The sequence below is a fragment of the Gekko japonicus genome, unplaced genomic scaffold (assembly GCF_001447785.1).
Source record: "Gekko japonicus isolate JY-2015 unplaced genomic scaffold, Gekko_japonicus_V1.1 scaffold737, whole genome shotgun sequence".
NCBI lineage: Eukaryota > Metazoa > Chordata > Lepidosauria > Squamata > Gekkonidae > Gekko > Gekko japonicus.
This window is the reverse complement of record NW_015173695.1, coordinates 433167-445664: the sequence shown is the minus strand read 5'-3', so window position 1 is coordinate 445664 and position 12498 is coordinate 433167. Positions and strand designations below refer to the sequence as shown.

Sequence of the window (12498 nt, the reverse complement as noted above, 5' to 3'; positions counted from 1 at the left end):
CCAGCTGCACTGTAAAGCCACAACATAGTTCAGCAGAGAAAAGGGGAAAATATAAAGGTTGTGCAGCAGTGAGCTGCCCCAATACGTTTTTAAAACAGGATCCAGCTCCACCCCCTCCCTGTAGCGGCAATGAAAAGAGTGTCCACATGGAACTTCTCCCACTATCACTCCTTAAGTGCCATCAACTCACAACCAACTAATGGCAACCCCATAAAGTTCTACCTCATGGGTATTTCAAGGCAAGAAATGAGCACAGGGGAGTTGCCATTATCTTTCTCTGGCCCGTCACATGGCAAAGTTGCCACGGGAGAGGCACGGATGGTGGGTGGATTATCCGGGTGCGATCACACACCAACATCTGGGAAGTGGAGCGCACCCGTGGCTTACCGCCGACAATGCGAGTTAAAAAACTAGTACCTCCAAGGTACTAGTAAACATTTGCCACGGGCTGCCTCCAGACCCCCATGGTGTGATCACGCCGGCGCGTGGCATTCCCCCCCGGTCCCTCGTTTACCCGCCGGCACCGAGGGAAGGACCAGTGGTGTGCCACCGGCGAGTCTGATCACGTAATCGCGGATCAAACTGTGCCGGGGCAATTAGCCACGCCTCCCCCGTGATATCCGGCCCGTGTGACCGGGGCCTCTGTATAGTCAACATCATCTTCCTTGGTGGTCTCCCATCCAAGTACTGATCACAGCCAACCCTGCTTAGCTTCCAAGCTCTAACAAGCTTGAGCTACTGTGGGCTACACAGGCTGCTAGAGATCCTTCTTTAAATCAGAGAAGTTCATTTTTTCTCTCTCTGTCTTAAATGCAAAGCCCCCAGAAATGGCCTCAGTCATGCTAAGAATTAATATAATGTCCTTTGGCTGTTCCCCTTTAATCAGAGGGCTTCCTGTTTTCAACACAGGGAAACATCCAGAGGTCATTTCGGGGGAATCACGGGGGATCGCAGTTCCCCGGGGTGAGGTACGGGGGGCGGGGCACATGACGAAGCCCCACCCCCTACCTCCGGCCCTCATTCAGCCAGGAGGAGGCAAGAGAAGAGGGAGGGTAAGTTGCTTCCTCCCTGCCTCTCCCCACCCCTGCCTGCCTGGGGCCAGGGAGGGCCTTCGCGGGGCTTCCTTGCACTCCTGCCGGCCTTGCAGGTCCACCGCTGGGCCCCTCATGGGGCTCGGCAGTGGAGCTGCAAGGCTGGCGGCAGCGGCCGGGACCGTTGGGGGCGGGGTGTGTGGCCTTATGACACACTTCCGGTGATGTCAGGGGGTGTGGCCTTATGACACACTTCTGGTGATGTCAGGGGGTGTGGCATATGCTAATGAGTTATGCTAATGAGTTCCCCTAGCTCTTTTTCTACGAAACGACCCCTGGAAACATCTCCATGTGAAACCAGCTTAAGTCCCACCAAAACCAATGGAAACAAGTTACCCGTGATCAGTTTAGGCACCACTGCCTTTCAACTGAACTTAGCTCTAACTGACATTCGTTAGAGGGGCATGCATAGCTTTCACTATATAGTGTTGTCAACCTCCAGATAGTGGCTGGACATCTCCCAGAATCACAAGTGATCTCCAGACTACAGAGATCCATTCCCCTGGAGAAAACGGCCACTCTGCAGGGTGGAGGCTATGAGATAATACCTTGCCGAGGTCCCTCCCCTCCTCAAACCCTGACCTGCCTAGGCTCCACCCCCAAAATCTCCAGGTGTTTTCCAGCCCAGAGCTGGCAACTTTAACTGTGATAGGGGAGTTTAGAGGGGAAAAAATATTCTCCAATAATTCAAAATAAGCTTTCAGGTAAAGTACCCAACCCCTGTTTTCACACTTTTTTGTCCTGATAAAAGCTACACGGTATGAATTACCCTTAATTTTTTCCTATCCTAGTGCTGAATGTTTGAAACTGTGGCCCCTTTTTTCAGTTACTATGGAATTATGTAGCTACCTATTGATTTTCAAACACTTTTAACAGATGACTAGACTAAATATACACTTTACTTTTTCAGGAGGTACTAATCACAAATGTCCTCCACGCTGGTTGCGCTGCTGGCTATCTCCTTTTTGTTTTCTTTTCACAGTACATTAGTTTAGCCAAAGCAGCACATTCCTACGCCTCATTTTCCCAGTAGTCTAGCTATTCTTTTTTCCTATCACTAGTAACTGGCATGTGATCCTCGATGCTGTAAATACACAGGTTAATAGCTCTCGATAGCATGTCAGTACTATCAAGGGTCAAAAACCACAAACATTCTATATGACTTTGCAGGACAGGAACGCACAGGAACGGAGTTCCGTCTGGCTACCAAGTTGGCCAGACCCAGCAGGAACCTATTAGCATAATAGGCCACACCCAACAGCAGGAACACATTAGAATTGGCTACATTAGGGGTGTGTGGCCTAACATGCAAAGGAGTTCCTGCTACAAAAAAAGGCCCTGGGTTTTGACAACAAACAAGGTAAAGAGAATAAGAAGCAAAAGGTGGGTGTGGCTGGATGACCACACTTCTGGTAACATGGGAATGCGGCCTAATATGCTAATGAGCAGTGCAGTCAGGGTGTGTGGCCTAATATGCTAATGAGTTTCTGCTGCTGGGTGTGGCCTATTATGCTAATGAGCTCCTGCTGGACTTTTTCTTTAAAAAAAGCCCTGTGACTTTGCAATGCAACAGTCCCAACAATCATAGATCCACTAGATTCGAGTTCAGTAGCACCAAAGGGAGCAACACGGTTTTCAGGGTACAAACTTTCAACAGTCAAAACTCCCCTTGTCAAAGCTTTGACTCTCAAAAGCTCATGCCCTGAAAATCATATTGGTCTCTAAGGTGCTACTGGACTGGAACCTAGCTCTTCTACTGTAGACCTATACAGCCACCCTCTGAAACTATAGTCACAGCCAGTCAGTTTGGTGTAGTGGTTAAGAGAACCAGGTTTGTTTGCAGCTAGCTGGGTGACCCTGGGCCAGTCACAGCTCTCTCAGAGCTGTTTTCTCAAGAGCAGTTCTCTCAGAGCTCTCTCAGCCCCACCTACCTCACAAGGTGTCTGTTGTGGGGAGAGGAAGGGAAGGAGATTGTAAGCCACTCTGAGACTCTGAGTGAAGGGTGGGGTATAAATCCAACTCTTCTTCTTCTTTTTCCCTATCTTTTATACTCCCAACAGTGTATTCAGATGTTATAGTTAATTTTAAACCATTTTGAGGTAAAAACGTTCCACCTGGCTAGTCTCTTAAAAACATTTGTGCTTTAAATTTTATATAGGTAAAGGTAAAGGTTCCCTTGCTCGAAAGCCAGTCGAATCCGACTCGAGGGTTGCGGTGGTCATCTCCGTTTCCAAGCCGAAGAGCCAGCGCTGTCCGAAGACGTTTCCGTGGTCATGTGGCCGGCATGACTAAACACCAAGGCGCACGGAATGCTGTTACCTTCCCACCGAAGTGGTACCTATTTATCTACTTGCAATTTCTTGCTTTCGAACTGCTAGGTTGGCAGGAAATTTTATATAAGTGAGCATAAATCTTCTCAGATCTCAAGGGTTGTTCAATAATCATATTTTTCATGTTTTCAATTTCAAGGTAATATTCTAATAAATATTTATACAATTTGATACCATGGGATTCCTTTTTGTTTATTATTTCCTAAAATTTGGTTAAAACTCCCTCAATGGAAAATGTTGCTTGTGTAATCTTTTTCTGTGACTTAATTTAGGAATATTTAATCACCAACGAGGACCTTGGTTATTAAATAATATTCTTAGCATTGTCACACGTTAGTCATTGACTGTTTCCATTTAAATCCTTACATTTACACAGAGTCATCTTTTCCCCCACAAAATAAAAGTTTCAGCACTGGACAGCTTCTGCTTCAAAATCATAAACCAGTGCCATAACTGAGGATTAGTAAATTTAGTATGTCTTTATTTTTTCTCTGTATGTTTAATCCATTATCTGTTAACAAGATGATTTTGGATCCTCAGTTTGTCTGCAACAAATGCTGCAGTTTGCGTGGGCATGTTGCATAATGTACCAATTAGAATGTTGGGCCCAGGTTCAACTCTATCATGGTAGCTCATTGAGTAACCTTGGATCAGCCACTCTTTCTCTCAGTCTAAGGGTGGTTGTTGTGAAGATAAAATGGAGGAAAAGAGAACGTTGTAAGCACCTTGGGATTCCCATAGGGAGAAACATGGGATATAAATGAAGTAAATAAATAAATGTTGCAATATCGATCCTCTTTGAAGTACTTACTCAACATTCATATTATGGGGGGAAAGGTTAAAGAGACCCTTTAAAGGGAATCATCCGAGTCACACCGAACCGCTCCCCTTTGTGACGGCCTAAAAACAGTAGCTAAAGGAAATGTCGAAAAAGGTAAGGGCCAGGCCCCACTGCTCTCCTCAATCTATTCAGTTCCATTCTTGATTGAACACTACTAGTACAATATTAAAAGCGTAAGATTTGGCACAGCCAAGATCCCTGTTTTCCCTGCACTTGTCAACATTTCTACAATCCCTGAGAAAATTCAAATGGAAGATCTAAATAAAACACACAAATGCTGATAATTTGCACAATTTATTCTGACCATAACATTTGGCTCAGTTTGCCCAGAACTTTGGCACAGAGTCTGGCTTTCCGTGTGTGTGTGTTTAGTGGATGGGCACTGATGAATCACAGGCTTGTATACACACAGATCCCTCTCTGTCATCGAATCTGGGCCAACAAACTTGACATTTGTGAGTGACGTGAGTGATGCCAAAGCAGTGACAGACCACAAGAAAAAGCTCACTTAAAATGAACATAAGGGCCCCCTTCAGATTCTAGCACATGCTGCCTGCACGGTTAGAGTCAAGCTAGACATGATGACATCTTTGTGTTCACCACAGAGATGCTATTGAGACTTTAAAGCAACATGGCAGGCCGAGGGAACAAGAGCATGGTTAAATCTTTTTTAAATGGCAGCAGCATCCCCATGGCAGACATGATGACATTGTCAAGTTTAATTTGGTCTTTAGGACACCAGTTTAGGACAAACACCTTGGGAGTGATTGGCACCTGTGGGATAAAGTGAGGAAAGATCTCCCTCACTTGTTGGGTTGCTTTCATTTACAGATGCATCAGGACTACATTTTCAGCGGATTCATCCAAAGAAAATTGCAATTTTTCAGTGTGTTCCTTGCATCTGTAAACACAGAGGTGTTCGAATTGGCCACAGAGTGTTCACATGGGAGTTTCTGTGCACTTTCTCCCACCAGCCCTCATTTTCCCTGTTTCTGCCACTGGATGGCTTTTGAGGGCTTTTAAAATAATTGGGAATTGCTACACCGTTATAGCTCTGTAGCAATTCCTGATTGTTTTTTAAAAAATGCCTCTAAAACTCCTCTATTGGTATGGAAGGAAAAATGGCAGCAAGCTGGCCAGTGGAAAATGGTGCTGATGGTGCAAATTCTCCTGTCCAAATGGTGTGCTATCATGGTTGGACTGGGTTCTTTCGAAAAAGATTGCAGAAAACCAGGATTGAGGGTGCATACCAAGGACAGGGCAATCCTGTGAACTGCATGATTAGTGGACAATATCAGGTGAATTGTCCCCAAAACAGCCCTCTAGTTTGGAAGCAAAGACAGAGAAAGACATGTGTGTGGACAAAGAAATAATGAACCAATAATGAACCAATGTAAAGATGAATAGCAAAGTTGGTGATTCTAAAAGCATTCACATATCAAATAATTATTATACTTTATATTATCGGCTGTTTACTCAGAGTGAGGGGAAACAAATCTAAAGGTTAGATAGTGTTTAGAAAAGGCAAAGCACATTTTACTTTTGCCGGAGGACTGTGCTGGCTCCTGGCTTGCCAGGAAGTATAAACACATTTGCAACTCCAGACATACCTTTTCCACAATGATAAGGTCGCCCACTTGAATATTTGAACTCTTCACCTTGACTGTTCCTATAGAAGAGATTAGATATGCATTAATTAGAGCCATTTCTCCCTCCTCCACACAGTGCACACACACTTTGACAGAACGTTTCAAACATGCATTGAACCAAGTTTTGACATTTGAGCCACACTTCAGGTACAACCAACTCTGACTAGATGTGAGTAACAAAAAATGGTTTGTGGATAAATTCAGGCTTATCTGTTTCTTGTCCTTTCACTGCTCATGTCACTCTCCTCACACTGCTGCCTTTATTATCTAGGTGGCCACCAACAGGCTGCTACTCAAGTAGAGAGCTAAAATTTCCAGAAATTTCGAGACCATAGAGGAAAATGAAAGATATTTTCCCCCAGGAAAAGATGGAAATGATGGGAAAAAAGAAACTTAGTTTATCACACCTAAACATGTTTTGCTGCTTCAACAACATAAAATTCATAATTTATAATGTAGCTAGAATATACAATTGTACTAATCAGCATAGAATTTAAACATATAAATGCCATAGTTTTGACAAGCAAAACTGCAAATCTATCTAAAGTGCAAGTTGCAAATTTCTGCATCCTATGCCATTTGAACACATTTAACTCATTTCAAAAGAAAACATTTAGTTCAGAGGAGTGTTTTTTTTCCAGTGCTCCCCAAAGTTTCCCAATATTTCCACTGGAAAAATTGGGGAAAGTCCTTGGAAAACACCAGAAATATTTTTTCCACTCGAAGCCTTGGTATCTCTATGTTGAACAACAGAATGTGTGAATTCAGATGTCACAAACTGTGATTAACAAACCAGTTTACAAACTCAAGTCTGAAATCTTGTCTCAATACCAGCTAACAAACCTGGTTTGTTGTGAAACTCAGGTGGGTAGCCATGTTGGTCTGAAGCAGAAGAACAAAGTTTGAGTCCAGCGTCACTTTTAAGACCAACGAAGTTTTATTCAAAGGATAAGCTTTGCACATGAAAGCTTACACTTTAAATAAAACTTTGTTGATCTTAAAGGTGCCACTGGACTCCAACTTTGTTGTTCTGGTTTGTTGTCATGATTGCATTAAGGTATCCCAGCGTATGATCAAAAAGGGTTGTCGTGACATCTGAATGTGTTCTTTCCTAAACAGCCATCTATGTAAACACAGTGAGACACCACTGGCCCACTCACCTCTCTGAACTCCCCAGAACTTTTCAGCTTTGCCTTCCCACCAGCCAAATGCTATGCAAGCAGCAAGGGAACACCCTCACAGACTGTGCATGATAGAGCCATCTGCAGCTTGCCATCTCTTGTTTACTCTCCACCCACTTCACTATTGTTTCTTTTATAACAGCAACAAGGCTTGGCACTTCAGTGGCACAAGGGGTAGGCCTACCTGGGCTGGATCCTAACTAAAGTGGCAGTTTCTTCCAATTTCCCCTCATTGCTACAGATCCCCCCCCTTGTGATTCCTCAGGGTCCCCTATTACTAGGCTTGCCAGGCAACCTGAAGGTCAAAGAAGACGGGGACGGCAAAGGAGGAGATGGTTAGACAGTGTCATAGATGCAACGAACATGAAATTGAGCAAACTTCAGAGGACAGCGGAAAACAGGAGGGCCTGGCAAGATCTTGTCCATGGGGTCACGAAGAGTCGGACTCGACTGTGCAACTGAACAACAACAACAGGCAATCTGGAAATGACAAAAGGTAGCTCTAGGGATGCTGGAATTTCTATGGTAAAACCATACAGTTCCTGGAGATCCCTAGAGCTACCTTTTGTCACTTCCAGGTTGTACCCCAGAAGTGGTGTATTGATGCCAGCGATGTCACATTCACCTCCCCATGTGTTGTGTATGCTGGCCGCCACCGGGGGCCAGCGTTCTACCTGAGTTTGAGTTCTAAGGGACAATAGGGACTAGGCTCCTAGTCCCTCCACTGGGGAACCAATGGGAACCATGGCGGGAGATTCAAACCCACCAATGGTGACCAGGGGTGTGTCCCCAGGTGTGTATATAGTTGGCCTGCCGGCCGTTTGTCTGCATGTTCTGTTTGTACCAATAAAGCGTGCTATGCACCACGTCGTAGTCTGTCGTTCATCCATGCGGCAACCCACTACATTATACCATGTCTCCACCCCCAGCCCTCCTACCAGCTGCCAGGCTCAGTCTGGCAACTCAACCAGCATTTGAGGAGGAGCAGCATTTCGTGGAGATCAGTGGACTGCAGTGGAGGAATGGAGGTTGGAAAGTTCATTCAGTCACTGGAAAAATTTAGCCTGATCCAACCCACTGTCTGTACTATATCAAAGGGATGCAGCAGAACACAGCATCAGACTCTACCAGGGATTACTATGCTTCACCATGTCTGCTCCAACAATTAACAATGGAGGTCATTCTACACTCAGGGCAGCTTGCTGCTTTGGTGACAACACTGCATATTGAACAACTTGCTTCATTCCTGCCGCTCATAAAGAAACCTGCTGCCTCAAATGGAAAAATAAATAAATCATGGGAGATACTTGCAACGATACTCTAACAAGCGCTCTCATAACTATCGGCAAGCATGCAGAGCATTGGAACACTGGCTCTAAGTCAAAGAGTCTTTTCAAGTCCTTCCACATATGCCCTCGCTTGCCATGCCCACTCCATGCACCCGTTTCAATGCTTTCCTAAGATTTAGGAGTGGTTGCCTTGCATCAGAGGGGGCTTGATTTAGGAGGGGGAGTCTCCAAAGACCTACTGTACCTGTGTTGCTTGCCATGCTTTGAAACGTGGCGCTCAAAGCCAGCTCTCCTGCATGTCAGGCAGGCTCCAAAGGCCCAATGGGTGGGGGCTTGTGGGAGAATCTGTGGACATTGCCAATTTAATCTGGTTTCAACCCAATTAATCCAATCTGGCACCTCTTACATCCCCGTGTGCCAAATGTGATTATCTGGTTGCTACCTCCTAATTGTTCTCCCGCTTAAGTTGGACCATGTGTCATCTACTAGAGCCTGGTCCATTCCTGTAGTGGCTTACTACCTAGTCTAAGAGGCTCCTGGAGGAGGTGAGTGGGGGAGCACTGTCTTTAGAAATTTGTAAAAGGTTCTATTTTGTTATGTTTGTTATTTTAGCCATCAAGTCATAGATGACTTATGCAGACCCTGTAGGGTTTTCAAGGCACGAGATGAGCAGAGGTGGTTTGCCCCTTCCTGCCTCTGTGTTGTAACCCTGGACATCCTTGGTGGCCTCCCATCCGAGGGCCGACCCTGCTGAGCTTCCGGGATGTGATGAGATTGGGCTAGCCCCCCTGAGCTATTCAGGTCAGGGCAAGAGGTCCTATAAGGCTATTTTATTTGCAAGGACTTTTAATCGTGTTACATGTCTAGCAACTTTCTTGGGGCTGGGGAGGTAATTGAGGTTTATTGTATTTTGTACGTTTTTAATCTTGGAATTGTAAACCATCTTGAGTCACAAGGGAAAGTACAACTTATAAAAATAAATTAACAGGAACGTAGAAAACCCTTTCTTACTGAACTGTGCCCCACACTGTTTAGTATTTGAGGTTTGCAAATGCAATATGGAAAGATAAAAACAAACGGCAACCACCTTTGGATTGAAGCCAGATTTAAAGGGGGGGGGAAGCAGTTGTGACATAAGAAAGTGCAAGCAAATGATGTGCTTGAGACTTCAAAAATGAGCTTTCCCTCTCACCCCAAAATGGCACATTTACCCCTCCAGAACTGTGCACGCGCACACACACACACGCACACAACTAGCTCATGGCCCCACACGTTTAAATACATTTAACATGGAGCTCAATGCTGCAGAAGCAAGCAGAAACTTAACACAGGGCTCAGCGGAGACATTTGTGATGTTTCTGCACAGCCCTGAACTCAGCAGTGATCGGGACACATTTCATGCACAGAACGTGACTCCAAGGAGAAGCAAAATGCATTCAGCAATCAAAGAGAGTTTTTTTTAAAAAATTCCAATGAGCTTTTCTTTTTTTGCTTTTAGGTGGCCTTACACTCCAGGACTTGTGAAAATATTGCATTTTTTAATACAGCTGCTAAATGCCAAGGGTCTGCATCAAAGCAGCATTCTCTTGGCAGGAGGTCTCTTTGCATTTCAAAGGGCCTTTTTAATATAGTTCTCCCACACTATGCTCTCTTAACTTGCAGGGGCTGGGAAAACATGACAAGAAAAATGAGCCTGGAATTTGAAAGTGAGAAAAAAATATCACACGGATATATCAGGCCTGCAAATTCTGTAAGAACATAAGAATGTAAGAGAAGCCAATGTTGGATCAGACCAGTGGCCCATCCAGTCCAACACTCTGTCACACAGTGGCCAAAAATACCGGGTGCCATCAGGACGTCCATCAGTGGGGCCAAAACTCCAGAAGCCCTCCCATTGTTGCCTCCCCCAAGCACCAAGAGTACAGAGCATCACTGCCCTGGACATAGTGTTCTATCTATACCTTGTGGCTAATAGCCACTGGTGGACCTCTGCTCCGTATGTTTATCCAATCCCTCTTGAAGCTGTCTGCTTGTAGCCACCAATTAATTAGATACGCTTTGGGTGAAGAATAGCCAAGTTGGGCTGACAGATGAATGAACAGAACACCTGAATCAGATTGAATACAGCTGGTTTGGAATCAGCTTTAAAAAATCCCTCTTTGGTGGCCCAGAACTTTGCAAAATATGGAAAGAATGAGGAACAGGCCAGGAGTCTGATAAATCCAGAGAATGGAATCCATTCTTAAATAAACGCAGCGCAGTTGCTCCAATGGGACTTTGTGGGTTTCCAAACTGCTGTTAGAAAATGCTATTAAAAGGAACTCTGTAGGGCCCAATCTTCTATATTTCTAGGATATTAACAGCACATCTCTTTATAAAATTATGTTATTCACTGGTGTTGCTCATGTGTTGAAGTCACATTCAGGGAATACCTGCAAAAGCAATGGCAGCAACTCTAGAAGCTGCCAGAAATATGGTAAAACCATAGTTTCCAGCTATTCCTAGAGCTACTGCCATCGCTTCCAGGTATGCCCAAAAAGTGATTTCATTCCACTCAATGCTCCCCCTACACACATTACGTCCCCACCCCTCCACCCTCCCACTGGTTGCTAGACTCAGCCTGGCAATTAGGGCTGCCAACTCTGGGTTGGGAAATTCCTGGGGAATGGGGGGGGAGCCTGGGGAGAGCAGGGTTTGGGGAGCGACCTCATTGGGGTCTAATGCCATACACTTGGCACTCTTATGGGCCATGTTCTACAGGGGGGCTGATCTCTGTAGTCTGGGGATCAGTTATAAGTCCAGCAGCTCTCCAGGTCCCACCTGGAGGTTGGCAACCCTCCACACATTCCAACTCATGAACTCCTCCACGTGCTTTTTCAGATCTTCTCAAAACACAAACACAGTAAGATGGTAGTTGACCATCTGGACACCGGGCTCTTTTTGTAGCAGGAACTCCTTTGCATATTAGGCCACACCCCTCTAATGTAGCCAATCCTCCAAGAGCTTACAGAGCTCTTCTTACAGGAGCTACTGTAAGCTCTTGGAGGACTGGCTACATTAGGGGTGTGTCGCTTAATATGCAAAGGAGTACCTGCTACAAAAAGAGCCCATTAGTACTTATTAGCAACTATGTTTACTAGCACTTAGATTTTATATGTTGTGGTTTTATTTAAATTGTGTGTTTTAACATATCTTGCTGTTTTAATATACATACATACGTGTGTGTGTGTGTGTGTGTGTGTGTGTGTGTGTGTGTGTGTGTATTTCCTCCCCCTGTAAGCTGCCCTGAGCCTGCCCTGGCGGGAAGGGCGGGATACAAATTAAATAAATAAATAAACTATTCCAAAGCATTTCATGGATCCCATTTCTACTCCATTTCACTGGTGAATTTCAGCTATGGGAAAGCAAAGAAGCCATGTGGTCTTCCACTAATGTTCTGCCTGGACCAGGAGTGACAGAAAGCATCATTAAGCCATGCATTTGTGTACATGGCAACACACACACACACCCCGCCACCTAACCCTCCTTCCTACAATCTGCTTCTTCAGCTGTCAGTAACAGTTTGATTGAACTGCAACTCCTGCTGCTCTGGCGGTCAGCTGCAGGACACAGCAAGCAGATGTTGAAAGTCGGAGCCAAACAGCTGACCTCTCACTGTGAGTTTGCTGTAGATCTGGGAATTCACTTCCTTATCCCGCATGTAGCATCGGATCTCCTCTACTGCCTCGCGGATGATGGTCACGGCGAGCACAAAACCCTGAAAAGAACAGGAGGAAAAGGAATTGTTAAAAAAAAAAGTGGAACAAGGTGGCAGAACACCACTCTGCATAGGGAAAGGTGCCAAATCGCACTTCTGAATGCTTTCCATTTCCATTTCAGCTGCTACTGGATGTTTACCTAGCGTACTGGCTACCACTAAACCTCCATCCTACATTAAAAAACAAACAAACAAGTCTAGCATTACTTCCCCCTGAATCTTATATTTCATTCATTCAATGAAAACAATGAGCGTTTCTCGCCCTTATGACAGCAAAAACACGCTTCATGACTTATTGTTGTTTATTATTACCGACGACTCAGGGCTTTATTTCTGGGGGAACGTGCCAGAATAGAGTTC

The 12498-nt window shown here is 45.0% G+C and overlaps 1 protein-coding gene across 1 annotated transcript in view; it reads right to left on the bottom strand.

Moving 5' to 3' along the window:
- Positions 1-12498, bottom strand: part of ATP9A (ATPase, class II, type 9A) — a 152781-nt gene that overhangs the window by 74168 nt on the left and 66115 nt on the right. The window contains exons 5-6 of the mRNA XM_015423186.1: positions 12030-12138; positions 5873-5931 (exon numbers count right to left, since the gene is read on the bottom strand). Coding sequence (XP_015278672.1) covers positions 5873-5931; positions 12030-12138 — 168 coding nt within the window. The remainder of the gene's footprint in view (positions 1-5872; positions 5932-12029; positions 12139-12498) is intronic.